This window comes from Amblyraja radiata, chromosome 18 (assembly GCF_010909765.2).
Source record: "Amblyraja radiata isolate CabotCenter1 chromosome 18, sAmbRad1.1.pri, whole genome shotgun sequence".
In the NCBI taxonomy this organism is placed as follows: Eukaryota; Metazoa; Chordata; class Chondrichthyes; order Rajiformes; family Rajidae; genus Amblyraja; species Amblyraja radiata.
Window position 1 is genome coordinate 19279285 of NC_045973.1, and position 16787 is coordinate 19296071.

At 40.6% G+C, this 16787-nt stretch overlaps 1 protein-coding gene across 5 annotated transcripts in view; it reads right to left on the minus strand.

Moving 5' to 3' along the window:
* Positions 1–16787, minus strand: part of itpr1 (inositol 1,4,5-trisphosphate receptor type 1) — a 375823-nt gene that overhangs the window by 62212 nt on the left and 296824 nt on the right. For all 5 annotated transcript variants that reach the window (XM_033036757.1, XM_033036758.1, XM_033036760.1 and 2 more), the window contains 5 exons: positions 15891–16086; positions 10963–11061; positions 10690–10823; positions 8288–8453; positions 7027–7187 (listed from right to left, as the gene is read on the minus strand). In XM_033036757.1, the coding sequence (XP_032892648.1) occupies positions 7027–7187; positions 8288–8453; positions 10690–10823; positions 10963–11061; positions 15891–16086 (756 nt within the window). The remainder of the gene's footprint in view (positions 1–7026; positions 7188–8287; positions 8454–10689; positions 10824–10962; positions 11062–15890; positions 16087–16787) is intronic.

Genomic DNA, 16787 nt, shown 5'->3' on the forward strand with positions numbered 1-16787 from the left:
TGCTGAAGGTAGACACAAAAAGCTGGAGTAACTCAGCGGGTAACTCTGACCCACTGAGTTACTCCAGCTTTTTGTGTCTATTTTGTGTAGATTAACTTACCTGATCTCCCCTGCTTTATGTCATCAAAATCATAGAAACTAAAGCATGAAAGGAAGCCACTCTGCCCATCATGTCCCTGCCACCCTGCAACTGAAGCTTACAAAACATCAAGTGGTCATTCAGATACATGAATGAGCACTTGATGTGCCAGTTGCCTCTGCTCTCACCACCATTTCAAGCAGTCAACTGAAGGATTAAGAAAGATTTTCTTTTAGCTCCTCCTAATCCTTTTCATTAGTTATTTTACATTTATGAGCCCCTAGTTAATAGTCTCTTTGCTAAACCAGTCCTAAGCACTGTCCAGCTTTCAACCCCTTTCCATATCATATATCTTTCACTTCAAATGTAACTTTTGTTCCACTTTCTACATGATGCATTTTTATGAGGATATTGGAGAGAAAGGATACAATCCTCCCTATGTTTATAACTGATTGTCAGCATTTGGATTTGTCAGTATTGTCAAGCGGAAATTTGTTTGGTCCAGCACCCTCATGGAGTTTTAATATAAAAGTCCTAAAATGTTCAAAATATGGCAATATTATGGTAAGAACAAAATAAAAAGCTACCTTAAAAATATTCAAAATAAAACTATGATATAGATCATTCTGTTTGGCCTCCACCATTGCCAGAGTGAGGCCACACACAAACTGGAAGAACAGCACATCATATTCCGCCAGGGTAGCTTAAAACCCAATGAAATTAACTTTGAATTCTCCAATTTCAAGTAATAATCCTCTCTCTTTCCTAAATCACCCCCTTCCAACCATATCTCTTCCACCAGCTTTACATTTCATTCATCCGATGTTTTCCTTGTCTGACACCCTTTTGTCTCCTTTTCACCTCTAGCCTTTATCACTTTCTCCACACATCGACCTAACAGCACCCATCTCTCCTGTTTCCACCTCTCACTTTGTCCCGCCCCACCTCTCTTTTACCAGCTTTCTCCCCTCTATTTCATCAGACTGAAGAAGGGTCCCGACCTGAAACATCTTCTGTTCCATGTCCTCCAGTATGCTCCCTGACCCGTTGGGGTCCTCCAGCATGTGTGTTTTGCTGATATTGATTTAGAGTAGAGGTTTCATTTAGCAAATCCACCTTTAAAAGGACATTGCATAAGCACCAAGAAAATATTCTCTTGAAGAGGTTATAATACCAGAAAAAAAAAATCCCCAAATTTTACCCAATACCAAGTGAAGCTCCTGTTTATTCACTGGGAATTTAGTGTTGGTTGATTAAAAGTGATTAAAAACCAAACAGAAAATAAAGGGCTTTCGTAATTAAAAACAAGCCTGGGAACTTTAACCAGAAGGTACATATCTGAAATGGAATGTGACCAGATGTCATGCACGGGAGCGTTTTCTCAATGTTGATGAATCCACATTAAAGCCAGAATTAAAAAAAAAAAATCTTACCATACTGTTTACATTTATCCAGCCTTTGTAGGTTCAGGTTATGGTCCTGATGCAACTAGTTTGCACGCCCACACAATGGGCACAATTGTCTACAGCAATTAGTAATCAGTTACTTTCAAAGTGTCACTACTGTATGAGGTCATTTCTGAAATCTATTCGTGGAAATCCCCTGGGTGATGTCAGGTCACTCCTGATTTAACTAACACTTTAAATGAAACATACTGACTTCTCTACACAGACTACTAAAGACAAATCCTTAGAATTCAGATTATCCTTTACGTCATCAACCTGAAACTTTAAATCTGCTTCTTTCTCCAGAATTATTCATGACCTACTGAGAATTTCCAGCACTTGTTATTATTCCAGATTATCTTTTGTTATTTATGGAACCGTAGAGTGCGGGAAGTTCTTCAGCTAAGTCTCCAATTGCTCTTTGAAGAAACTATCCATTTTGGCCAATTTCCCTGTTTTGTCCTTATTGTCCTGCAAAATTTTCCTTGAAGTTTATAGCCAATTCTCCGTTTCAAAGTTGTTACGGACTCCCCTTTCATCAGCATTTCAAACAGTCTAATCCAGGGCGACAAGAGGAAAAATTAAAAAGTCAGGGGTTGTTTTGCTAATTATTTTAAATCTGTACACTCGTTATGGAAATTGGTTTTATCAGTTCTCTGTGCTCTCTCTCTCTCTCTCTCTCTCTCTCTCTCTCTCTCTCGCATCACAGCTGCAATGCAGAATTCAGTTGAACTGTGCTAACTTTTGGAGGTAATAAATAGAGAAAATTAGATATCTACATCTTGCAGTGAACAGAACTGGCAGGAAACTTCCCGTCATTAATCAAAATATGTTGTTAAAAGAAATGTCATGGGTATACTAGGTATTTGGAAATATTGACTTTTCTTTTCTATTCAACAGCCATATGAAGTAATTTCCCTCTTTACCACCACAACACATCTTCCACAACTCCCAACTGCCTTCTCATGACTGTTACTGAATAGCCACCTCCCTACATCACGAGCCTTAGGTTGCTATGGCTGGAGAAGTTTAATGTACCAGAAGACACAAGTGAAGTCATCATTTAATGTTGGTAGGCCTGAGCTACAGGGAGTGGTTGTGTAGGCTGGAACTCTATTAATTGGCGCACAGGAGGAAGAGGGACGACCTTATAAGGGTGCATAAAATCATGAGAGGAATAGATTGGGTAGACGCAAATAGTCTCATGTCCAGAATAAAGGAATCGAGAACCAGAGGACATAGGTCAAAGGTGGAGGGGGAAAGATTTAATAGGAATGTGAGAGGTAGCTTTTTCACACGAAGGATGGTGGGTGTAAGGAAAGAGCTTACAGAGGAGGTGGTTGAGGCAGGGACTATTGCAACATTTAAGGACCAATTAGACAGGTGCATGGATAGAACACGTTTGGAGGGATATGGGCCAAACAAAGGCAGGTGGGACTGGTGTAGATGGGTCATGTTGGTTGGTGTGGGCAAGTTGGGCCAAAGGGCGTGTTTCTACGCAGTATGTCTCTATGACTCCATTTGATGTCAACAATAAAGTAAAACCTTTTTTGTCCATATTCCAAGGCATTCCTCAAAGTGAAGTCGTTTGATCTACGATTGCCCTAAAAGATTAACTAAGTGTCTTCAGTGGTCGCTCAGGGTTGAGGATGACTTGTTCCATTCCAGTTCTGCAGGTTCTCAGCAGGCAGATGAAGCCAACTTCTCAGGTTCTCAGCAGGCAGATGAAGCAAACTCTGCCACAGGCGGGGCAGACGGTACTTGACAGGGCAGCTGGGTGGCTAGTTTGAGAGGTGGCATATTAATTCCAACATGTGTTTCTGTGGGCTCCAGAAGTTTCTCAACCACATAGTGTATGCTCTTTCAACACTGCTACCTTGAGATTAGCATCACTGGCCTGACTGAGAGACAGTAAGCAGAAAATGGACAACAGAACAAGGAGTGGACACTACATTTTCCTCTGAAGTAAAGAAGACAGCCGTACACTCAAGACAAAGATGCTCCTCTAATGTGGCCCACTGCATGGTACTGCTTTCTGCCTTCGTGTCTCTCAGAGTCAGGCCAGTGATGCTCATCACAATGCAGCAGGGTTTAGGCCTGCTGAGAGTCAGCATCCTGACCCTCCAGGTCCCAAACATCACATTGACTATTCAAATATCTAGTTATGTGACTGCTTTTAACATGGGATGGCAATTTCACTTCATCATTGAAACACCAAGGTCTTATTCCAAGGATATTACAAAATAAATATTGTAGTTATATCACTAATCATGAATCTTAAAAGCCTGAATTTTTAAGGTTGAAAGATTGCATGACATGGCAGCTTGAATTTGATTCAATATCCAAAAAGGTGGGTCCAAGTTAGCCTTTAACATTATTATTCTGCTCGATTCCAACATACCCTATAACCCTTTAACCCAAGAATAAGAAGGCAGATCATTGTCTGAATGCAAGAACAAGAAGGCAGATTATCTGTTTGGTGGCAGATTAGGAAAAGTGGAGGTGCAACGAGACCTGGGTGGCATCAGTCACTGAAAGTAAGCATGCAGGTACAGCAGGCAGTGAAGAAAGCAAATGGCATGTTGGTCTTCATAGCGAGAGGGTTTGAGTATAGGAGTTTTGGTCTCCTAATTTGAGGAAGGACATTCTTGCTATTAAGGGAGTGCAGCGTAGGTTCACCAGGTTAATTCCCGGGCTGGCAGGACTGACATATGATGACATAATGGATCGACTGGGCTTATATTCACTGGAATTTAGAACGATGAGGGGATCCTATAGAAACATATAAAATTCTTAAGGGATTGGACAGGCTAGATGCAGGAAAAATGTTCCCGATGTTCGGGGAGTCCAGAACTCAGTTTAAGAATAAGGGGTAGGCCATTTGGGACTGAGATGAGGAAAAACTTTTTCACTCAGAGAGTTCTGAATCTGTGGAATTCTCTGCCACAGAAGGCAGTGGAGGCCAATTCACTGGATGTTTTCAAGAGAGAATTAGATATAGCTCTTAGGGCTAACAAAATCAAGGCGTATGGGGAAAAAGCATGAATGGGGTACAGATTTTGGATGATCAGCTATGATCATATTGAAGGGCCGGATGTCCTACTCCTGCACCTATTTTTTCTACGGTTCTACGGTTCTATAAAGTTTCCACATTGGAAGAATTAGTTTTCTGCCAATTTGAAATCAAAGTTTAAATATTGGTTCCTTATAACTGTAGAATTCTTGTCTATGAAAGTCATTAAATGGCACTAAAATAGCCCCCTTACATTCAAACCAATGCATCAATTTAACAGGCCATATGCACATGGAAATATACATCAGCATTAATTTTCAGTGCACTTCATGAACGCAGAAGCAGTCTGAGATTCCGAAGTGTGGAACATACGGAGAAGTCATTTCCACTGGAGTATGCATTTAACACAGAATATCAATGGGAAGTCTGGATGTATAAAGCAAACTATGATACATTTTTACCACCCCGCCTTCCACCCTCGCATAATAACACCGAACAATGTACTTGTTGCACATATAATAAATGATTGATACAGCTATCACCTGCAGGAAGCAGCATAGTGATAGGAGTATTTATAACCTCAGCTAAATGATAAGTGGAGGCAATAATGTGCAGACATGCTTTGAAAAACAATAATTCTGGAAGAAATAGCGATGTTGCAAGTTTCAAGGAGATTGGTGATACCAGAGGAACTTGCATTTATATTCTGAACACCAAGCAAACTCCAAAGAGATGTCTGACATTTGGAGCTGGTGGTGAAACGACACAAATAACTGGCAGGCAACTTCACCAAATGTCACTGCCACTATCACTTGGTTCTTTAAAACTTTCTAATGAAGCCTATGTAGTAAAGGGTTTCAATTTTGGGCATTGGAATGTAAAAAGCAAGACGAAAGCTAAGCAATACCTAAGCTTACTGCAAGAATTGCAAGATCATGGCTTCTCCCTTTCTCATATCCATGTTTTCATCCAATCTCTATATCTCTCAATTTCCTCAATGTCCAATAATTTACAATCTCATTCTTGAATATACTCCACAATGAGCCTCCACAGGCCTCGAGGCTGAGAATTGTAACTACGCACAGTTCACTGAGTGACCAAAACAGTCAAAAAGGGTTAAACGCGAGGCTCTAACCCAGGTTTCAGCTTCTCCTGAAAGGGAAAATAGTATCTCTGCATCTACTCAGTTGCATTTGTTTGGAATCTTATCCGATCTCTCCAAGTCCATTCTTACTTAGTAATGGAGACCAAAACAGCACAAAGAACGTGCTGTTTCTGAAGACGACTTTTCGATTAGATCAGCCACCTGCCACCACGATAGTTCTCTACCCAAGAGACCCATCGTTCAAAAGAGACCCATTTTTTTCAAGACAAAATGGATGTTAGGATATGGGGTTAGTGAAGGCAAGTGGCAACAAGCTAAAAGATGAGCCTCAATCTCGCTGAATGGCAGGGATGGAACGAGGAGATGAGTAGCCTCTTGCTGCATCTATTGCGCATGTTCTTGTGTTACCATATCACAATCTGACTGCATCTCATCCTTCACAATACTGCCCAGAATCCGTTCTGGAACATCCTGGAACGCACTGAAGGTCTCAGCCTTTTCAGACTGCAAGTACACTCCCCCTTTCCTTCTTTAGTAGATCTACAAGAAGATTTAAGATGTCAACAAAACGGAGGCTTTTAGACCAGCTTCCATTGCCTCTTCTATGCATCTCCGTGATGTCAGTCCATGTGAAATCCTAGCTCACAGTTTGTCCGGTCAGACTCATCAGACACAATTCCTGATAAAAATGGATGACCAAAATGGTGAAAAGAAAACATTCACAAGGATAAGGGGAAATAAAACCATCACGGACTAAGCTGGCATTTCAACTGGTAAAAAAATGTACATTCTATTGCATGCCCAATGGCATTCTAGAGTTTGAAGTAGCTTCATCATCTGTTGGCCTCTTGAACTCAACATCTTGGTACACTTGCCTTTGAATTAATTTTTATTCCATGCATTTTACTTTTCAGACAAATATCTGGAATGAATATAATAAAAACATCTTATCACAGTTCTTGCTCGGTGAAATAAGGAGGGAAAAAGACTCTTCTTAAAACAACATTGAAAACAGCAAATCATCACTTGGAGCCTCAAAAATTCAGTTTGCTCGTTAATTTCAAGACTATTGACTGATACCTTGAACAAGCTTCCCTTGGTGCAGGTAGCTTCATGGTTTGTGCTGATTGGCTTGGATCTGAAGAAACTAAGGGCATCAGCTACTGGAAATGGTGAACCACTCCTACGGTGACACACTCTCTGACACAGGCAATCTTTCATAGTGGACCAGTATCTCTATGCAAACTACAATATCTACCTGATATACAGTATTTTGATGGATTTTCTCTCCTCCAAGGCTCTTAACATGGTGGCAGCTGCATAACGTATTGTGCTATACCAGTCAGAATGAAAATCATCTCTGCATTGCAGAGCTTTTACTGACCTTGATCATCTCTGCTACGTAGCTCTCTGGCCCAGTGTACTCTGTGGAGTCCTTGACTTTCACCAAGACAATAAAGCACAGATAATGCCACATGTTGTGCTCATCCTTGATATGTTCTTCAAATGTCACTGTCTTGTTGTCAAATTTATCCCTTTCCAAGCCTAGAAAAGTAAATGAGCTAATCAACAAATCTAAGATTAAATGCATGTGCAGCCTGTGTAAATAGTAGCAGCTCGTCATCATTCATGTAGCACGTTCCCAACTGATAGATGAATCTCTTACCTTAAGTCTATTCATTTTCAAGTGTTAGAGATTTTACAAGCATGGTTATGCATAATTTCTTGAAATATATGTATCATTTGGAAAGTAAGATCATGTAATCCAAAAGTAGACTCCTCATTTAACACCACCCTCAGCAGCTCTATGTTTTTGCTTGTAACGTTTGATATTGCAACATCCGCTTTTACTGCACAGTATTATCGGATCTAGCAATGCCTAAATGCATTGCACACAATGTTTTCTTGGTATGAGTAGATTATTCTGAGCTTCCAGCAAATGAGCAATTGTGGATTCACGTTTTATTTCCAATTTCCAGCATTTGAGTTTTTTTTCTGCTTGACTCAGATAAATGAAGATAGGAGTAGCCCACTCAGCCTACCCCGCCATTCAAAACAATCCTGGCCGATCATTTACTTCTCTCCTTATACTTATGTGACTGAACATTTACCTGTCTTCATCTACATAGTCTAATCAGTCGTTTGGCCCCTACAGCCTCCATCGTAGTGAATTCCATACTCTCACCAATGCTGAGTGAGAAATGTTTCCTCATCTCATTTTGGAATGACTAGCCTTGCAACCTGAGGTTGTGAGCCCTTGTTTTCGATCCAAAGGCAGGAGAAACATTCTACTTGCAATGAATCTGCTTAGCCCAGCCCAAATGAAGCATGTTTCAATTCATTCCTCCTCCTCATTATTGCAAAGTGTAGTGAAGAAAAGAACTCATCAACTTAATCTCTTAATTGAGTGTCATGTATGGGCTATACGGTAGAATGTTAGTTAACATATTTTAACTTGCATGTTTTTATGAATTAGTTGGGGTCGGCTACTTTACTGGGAGAATTCTTGATAGACGACTGAAATTTCACAAGACATTTTCTTAAGTTTCTGTCAAAAACTATTTGACATACTTTACAGGAATCTTAACATTTCTGAAGATACATTATTTTCTGGCAAGACTGTCCCGTGACCTTTATGAGCTTACCACATATGAAGCAGGTTGTTTTCAAGACTTCTTCCTTCTTCTGCTTCTCGCTCCTCAAGTCAGCAAAAGTGTCAATGATGACACCAAAGATCAAGTTCAGGACAATGATGATGACCATGAAGAAGAAGAGGAGATCGTAGACCACACGTGCAGCAAAGAGCGGTTCCTGCAGAAAGTGACAGTCACCCAATGAAGGTAGACTTTACATCAGACAAATGCTGCAGAACATAAGAATCAATGAAAGTGAAATGGAAGTAAACCATTCAGCCCCTCATGTCTGCTCTGCTATTCGATTAGATCAACGCTGATTGATTGCCGCAGCACCACTTTCCAATGCAGGGCAGTTTCTTATCCCTTCAATCCCTCAACAATCTCAGTCTGTTTCAGTACTCCATAGCCCTTGCAGCAAAGGCTCTGTGTCTTCACTGCTGCTTGGACAAAGATTTGGACAAAGTGTCATAGGCCTCAGAGAAAATGTTTTGCCTCTTCTTCGAAACTTCAACGAGTGTAGTGGAGATACCCCACATCTGTACCCATAGGCTGTTCTCCTTTCACATTCCTTTTGATCCCACCCACGTTCCATCTCTTTCCGTTTTCCAAACCTAGACCTTTCATTGTACATCAACCCTCCATCTCAGGATTCAACCTGGTGAATGTCTCTACATTTCTACGGCAGCACAATGGCACAGTGGTACAGTTGCTGCCATACAGTACCAGGGGCCCAGGTTCGATCCTCATTACAGGTCCTTGCCTATACGGAGATTGTACCTTCTCCCCGTGACCTGCGTGGGTTTTCTCCGGGATCTCCGGTTTCCTTGCACACTCCAAAGGCATACAGGTTTGTAGGTTAATTAGCTTGGTATCATTGTAAATGATCCCCAGCGTGTGTAAGATAGTGTTAGAGTGCGGGGATCGCTGCTCAGCGTGGACCCAGTGGGCCGAAGGAGCTGTTTCCGTGCTGCATCTCTAAACCAAATTAAACTAAACAATGTCTTCATAGCAAGGACATCCTTCCTTAAATATGGGAATCAAAACTGCAGGAATGTCTCATCAGCACACTGCAAAGTTGCATCCAAACGTCCTCACTTTTATACTCCATAACCGGTACAATTAAGGTCAGTTCAATTAGCATTCATAATTGCTTCTATACTTGTATGCTAGCATCTTATGCTTCATGTACAAGCAACCCAGGTCTCTTTGAACCATAGCATTCTGTTTTGTCACTCCATTTTAATAGTAATTTAATTTTTCATTCTTCCTTCCTTCCACATTCTCTGCTAACTTCTTACATACCCAATTATGTGATTTATATCCCTTTTTACATTCTTTGTCTCTTCCTCACAACTTGCTAATCCACCCACTGCTGTATCATTCGCAAGTTTGGCTGCAGAACAGGCAGTTTGTCAACCTAAAGAGGACATCTAGTTATAGTGAATTTCACACATCCGTAGATTTGACACACTGGCTCAATTTTCTCCAAGCCAATTAAAGCACTCAGATGATGTGTGAATTGTACATCCTTGAACTATGTAATAAAGCTTGTGCTGCAGCATTTGTGAAAGAAGTTGGTATTTTTAACAGATACAAACAGATGACTTAACAAGGAGTACACAGTATTAATTATTGAACCTCAAAAAGCCCTACAACATTTAAATAGAGAGATCTGGCTATGTAAAAAGGTTAATGATTAAAATTCAATTGAATGCACTATAACAATGTTATGCTGTAAATTATTGACAGGTTGCTTCTTTAGAGAGGGGAACATGCTCTATAAACTGCACCGCATATCAAATGGAAGCAATATCAGATCCTTGGATTGCAAAAGTAACTAGTTACTTTAGGTATCAGTACAATACAGATCCACCACCAATTTCCTAGCAACCGATAGTCCGGCGCCTCCTTTAATCTGGAATCACGAAAGCGCACTTGAAATCCCTTCTGAAAGTTCCTCCGAAAATGTGGCGCTTAGGGTTGGTAAGGCAGCCGATCTCAACTTCATCGGGACGTCCGCATAAATCGGCAGGTCGAATTTGCCACCTGCGACTGGAGCTCTGGACCGGCCAGAGCCGACAGGTCTGTTCACATAGCCAACTCCCATCAAATTCGTCTCTTCCGGCCGGGGCTCTGGAACGTTAACGGCCTGACCAGTGTCGGCAGATCCGTTCTCATAGCTGACTTCTGAGGCCAGCATTGCGGGCCCTTATCTCGGTCCTTTGGTGGCCTAGGCGGGCCGTTCCAGTACCGTTGGACTCCTCTTGGAGGCCTTGACCTCTGTTGGTCTGGCAAAATAGAAAGGCTCTGGAACCAAGGGTGCCGGAAAATCGGTGGTGGACCAGCATATGATATGGTGCTGTGGTGTTTGAGTCTAATGATTATTAGTTTACTAAGCAGTTGGTCCATACCTCTTTGGAAGGTTTCCTGAGCACATCTCCCACACCTCCTCCACTTCGCAGTCCATGACTGAGTACAGTAATGATACACATAAACAGGGTTTCACAGGTGTGCTCCGAGTCCTCTTCATTCTCAGCAAGCAACTCTGATGGAGAACAATTTTTACATCAGATTTGAGCCCACTTAAGACCGACAACCACCAGGAAATAGCCTTACTCCTAACTCACTGCCACAATAAGTAGGTTCATGTTGCCAATCCAACAGAGTAGCTAAAGTCACCTTACCGTTACTCTCCATGGAGTAAAGTGTTGAACAGTTCTCTCCATTGCCCAGGCGACAGACATCGGCGGAAAGCAATTCTTCAGACAGTGATGCAGCATCTTCTGAAGAAATGTAACAAGCGGGAAACAAACATTAGATCAACACTATTTAGTTTAGGGGACAATAAAAATATGGTTTTCTCATGCTTGAAGAAATAGCACACGTTATAAAGTATTTGTGCCGTCTTTAAATAGTGGATGATGACAAGAGTTTCACAGGATCAGAACATTAAATTCACATCTCACTTCATGTCAGTTTCATTACACAATACAGTGTGAGGCCCACTATCTTGAATACAAGCTTAAAAGAAAATCACAGAAGATATGCCAGTTAGGGCACTGGCATCTTCATATTTGGTAATTATGGAACAACTGGTTAACGTTTATTTAACTCAACATTTATGAGAAAGAGGGTGAAGGAATAAGTTTAAAAGTTGGTTAAAACATACTCTGCCATTTACTTGACTGATATTCAATTTAGTTTACGGCTGATAATTTGAGTTTCCATCAATAATTCCCATTAAATGGTTTGCTCTTTCATTCGATGTATATTCCTGAAAATAGGTAGGCAAACTCAAGCTAATATTGAACTTAGCCTACTCAGGTCTTGGAGAAACAGGGTGATTTAACCATTTATGGTGATATGGAACATTTATACATATTGATCAGCAGAATAGGCATGGCTGAAGAACAGAAGTGCCAATCAGTTTTACCCAACTGGAATTCCCCTATAGATGTTGGAGGGAACTGCCAGTGAGATTACTCACTGAGATTGCACTGATCACTTTATCTTGCATGCATTTTCCAAGCATTTATTAAAGACTGTCGAGTTGCAAACAAAAATATACAGGAGCCAGGAGTCTCTGTTGAAAGTTGAAAGGCAATTAGGCATCTTTTTGTAGAAATACGTCAAGGGTATTTTCTGTAGATTAGTTATTTCCTACTAACCAATTGTAGTGCTTGTTAGTAGTTGCTCCGCCTGTCTGTCTGAGTAGCTGCTAGTTACCGTAATGTCCTGCAGACCGATGCTGCAAGTGGACTTTAATAAATATGTGTTGTATCTTGACGTGTGTACGACTCGACTCATTACATTTTCTAAATCACTTCTTCCAGTTTTATTTTGTTCCCAAGTCCAACCATGTGGTCAGAGCTGCGGCTCCATTGACGTCATGTCTCGTTACATCAAGCTAACAATAGGGAACACCAAACATCCTTTGCTAAAGAATATAAATTGTTGTGGGCAGAAGACTGCTCTTTGTACTTCTGCTTCATGCATTGCAACCTTCACCATGCCATTGTATTGTTAAACTGCTCACTTATCCTCAGAACCAGCTTCTGCACCTTTAACCTTGGTGTAGGGGCAGAGAAATAAAACTAAATAAAACGCTGGTAATCTCACTCTCGGTGGACTTTGGTGGCGCCGGACCAGCGGGTTTTCTGGATTAATGGATGTTATTCAGATTTATACTCCAACACGCTTACTCGATCCTGACTACGGCTGCTGTCTGTACAGAATTTGTACGTTCTCCCCGTGACCTGCATGGGTTTTCTCCAAGATCTCCGGTTTCCTCCCACACTCCAAAGACGTTCAGGTTTGTAGGTTAATTGGCTTCGTATAATTGTAAATTGTTCCTAGTGTGTGTAGGATAGCGTTCGTGTGCGGGGATTGATGGTCGGTGCGGACTCGGTGGGCTGAAGAGCCTGTGTCTGCGCTGTATCTCTAAAACTAAAAACTAAATCGTTCGACAAACAAATTGGGAGAAAGAGTAGCCTCTCAGCTCCCATCTGACATTCAAAAGGATCGTGGTTATGATAGCTAATGTCAATTCTGCATTTCCCACACCCATCCCTACTCCCCGGAAACCTTATAGGCCCTTGTTCACTAAGATTCTAACTATCTCAGCCTTAAAAAAAATGTGAAAGCTAGTTCCACTGCTATTTGGCACAAATAGTTGCCAAAGACCTAAAATCCTCCAAGTGAAAAAGAAAGTCTAATTTCTGCCTTAAAATGACCCTTCACTCTAGATTCTTCAATCAGAGGACACATCCTGTGCACATCCATCCTGTCATGGCCCCTTCAGAATCTATAACATTTCCATCAATTTGTCTTTTCGCTTCATGGTGATGGACCGTAAAACAATCACAACTGCCTTTGTTTGGTACACAAAGTGCTGGAGTAACTCAGTAGGTTAGGCAGCATCTCTCGAGATCATGGATAGGAGACCTTTCAAGTTGAGACTGTTCTTCAGACATCACCTATCCATGCTCTGCTTTTATTTTGTGTCAGATAAAAATATTGAAAACATTTTAGGTCAACATCTACTGACCTACATTACATGAAAGTTCTTGGGATTCACACTTCAATTCAGCCTGGAGGCTAAATGCCAGTCTTGTTGGTCTCAATTCAAAATATATGATATTGAAATATATCCATAATGCACAAATTTACTTTGTGGTCTCTGGCTTAGCATGGTGATGGTAAGGCTCCAACACTCTCTGTGAAGGAGACACCCAAGACATTTGTACGGCAGAATGTGCATCCTCCTGAATCATCTTTACACAGATTGGAGATCATGGAAGAAATTAGTTACAGATATGATCTGCTGGGGGCGTGGATGATCAGATGATGGGTTGGAGGGGGCAGGGACCAAAGCAATTGCCTTCCAAATCCAAAGGTTTAATCAGCCCTGAGATAAAGGAGGAAGTAATTCCAAATGAGGCTCATCACTATTAGAAACGTTTTCTCCGACTTAAGTAGTTGTAGGAAAATAACTCCATGCTGATATTTTCTCGCTACACCCCAGCAGCATTGCTGAAAACACTTGGGTTCTTGAATTGCAAACAGCAGAACCTAGGTGTTCTCTCGACTTGGGTGAATGGAGAGTGTACTTAAGACATACATTGCAGAGTCCATGTGGGATGCTTATATCCTAAATTTCTTAGGTGGATACCTCGGGGATTCAAACATAATACTGATTTAAAATAAAATTGGCAAAGCATTAACACAACAGGTTAATTATAGATTGAAGGAAAATTTGCCCCTGCTGATTTTCTGGCTTATATGAACCGTTCTTAGGGAGCCCAGGATTTCCCAGCATAAGCAAGTGTGGTATCTCATTTCATATGAGCTTGTGTTGACTCCAACAGCTTGCATTCAATTCCCCAAAATTCTAACCTTGCCTAAGTTGAAGGAACAACACGGACCTTAGAAAGTATTGGATGGTACACTGGGACACCTAATCCTCTAAGCTTTGAGCACCTATAATATTACTTAAGTTCCATTATACTGTGGCTCAGCCTTCATCTCTTTTTAACCTTGAGAGTAGATTTAATCTTGATCAAGTGAACTTGGCTCTTTGCTAAAGGACACAAATAACATATGCTGCTCTTTGCCTGTTCGAAACATGTACCTCAGTATGCATTTGTTAGATTTTGTTCTTTAATCTACTGCAACTTCGGCATTTATGCTTAAGAAGTTTTCTACTTTTAGTATTAAACTTCACAATTATTTCACCCAATGATGTCCTTCAAAATGCACTAATGCTGCAGTACTTCCATTTTTATTTTCAGCAATTCCAACAGCATAGTTGCCAGCTAGAATCCAAGGCCTTTAAATGGCAATAATGTTCATGGGGTAATAAGGGTAATTAGATTTATTGTGTGCATTGCAAGGGAACATCAAGATTAGGGATTAAGTTTTATTAGTATTATCTAACACAATGGCTTCTTATGTGCTTTAATTTGTGAACAAATTATTCAGTCACCTACAGTCTGTGTAAAAGATTAGATTTGTGTTTGATTATAAACACTGCCATATCTAGATGACTCAAAATATAGAGCTTGCAACTCCAAATCACCATTATTGCACAGGGTAATTCTTATCACTGTAACATTTCTCGATTACATCAGAACAGAAGCAGGCTATTCAGTCTACTAATATTCAGCTAAAGCTTTATTGACTTCAATTACATTTACTTAATTTTGATCTGTATCCCTTGCACAACAGAAATGTTCTAGATCTCCACTGACCAATGTCCAAATTCCTTATGCATGATAAAGTAGTTCAGATAGAACTTCGGAATGGAACTCTAATTTCAAAATTGATCCCCATCCTTCTATGTATAATTGGGCAAAAGGAAACATTTGCAAATGCCCACTGTAAGAAATATAATTTTTAAGGTCCTGATTTGATCAGTGCTTTACCTTCTAAACTCCTAAGGGCTAATGTTAATGTTTATGCGATGATTTTCATAAGATAACAGTGGCAGGCCTGGAATAGATTATTCTGATGCATCTACACTGGACCCACACCAAGGCTAATAGTTCCCTTGGGGTGTGTCATCCACAACTAGACACAACACATGAGATTAGTTTAGTTTAGTTCAGAGATATAGCGCGGAAACAGGCCCTTCGGCCCACCGAGTCCGCGCCGGCCAGCGATCCCCACACATTAGCAATATCCTACACATACTAGGAACAATTTACACTTATACCAAGTATACAAACCAAGGCCAATTAACCTACAAACCTGTACGTCTTTGGAATGTGGAAGGAAACTGAAGAACTGAGGAAACCCACTCGGTCATGGGGAGAACGTACAAAATACATACAGACAGCACCCCGTAGTCGGGATGAAAACCCGCGTCTCTGGCTCTGCAAGCACTCTACCGCTGCGCCACCTTGCAGCCCAATGATTATATTTCTTTCCTTTTTAAACTAATTTTTATAAAGCTCAACTTTTCCAGTGGACTAACGGCACCTGTGCTTTAGGTTTTTGTTACATTTATAGCTGAAAATACATTTAGAATTATGTGAGCATAAGCCCTAACCCTGCAAGAACTTACTCCACCTGAAAGCACAGTTCTCCCATTTGCTCAATATGGTGATTTTACCTGCCCAAAGGGTCTTGTTTGGCACCTTGTCCACTGCCAGGATGAAGTCGTCTTTGAAAAACAAAAAGCCAACAATAGAAAACAGGTAGACTAAGATGAGCGCTAGTACAGCTGTCAGAATGATGGAGCGGCCATTACGAGTGACACTCTTGATGACATTCAGTAATGTCTCCTCTCTGTAAACCAGGTCAAAAAGCTGAAAAATAAACACAGACTTTATTATTCCTACCCTCCAGCTGCCTCAAGAAGAAATCTATTTAACAGTTAATGTTAAACAAAAACTGTTAAGAAAGGCCAATCAACTCTCGTAATTGCAGTTCAGAATTTATCAGCCAAGACAATTCTTCCTGTAGTCTTAACACACTTCTTCGATTGTCACATGAAAAAATATAGTTAAAATTTAATTAAACCTATATTATTCCTTCCCTTTGTAAAAGTTGTTTGAGGATTTGCTTATACTTGCTTATACTATGTAAAAGTGTTATATTAGTATTTGCTTATATATTGTTTGTCCTTTTATCTTGATCCATTTAGGTCTGATATATTGTTGCACAAGGCAAGAAAAAATAAAATAACTTGAAAAGCTAAAGGGGAAGGATAGGGATAGAAACATGGAAACTATAGAGATCAGTAGATTATGGTGGACTTCCTCCACCATTCAATAAGATAATAGGCAAACCTCTGTCTCAATACCTTCTTCCCACCCATATTCCTTGATGCCTTTTGTGCCTGGACATCTATCTACTTGTTAAGTATATTTGGTGACTTGGCCTCCAATGTTTTCTGTTATAGAGAATTCTACTGATTCACCACACTGAATGAAGGAATCTCTCCTCATCTCAGTCCAACACATCTTGCTCTGAGTGCTGAGAGCACCATTCCCAGCCAGGGGAAATA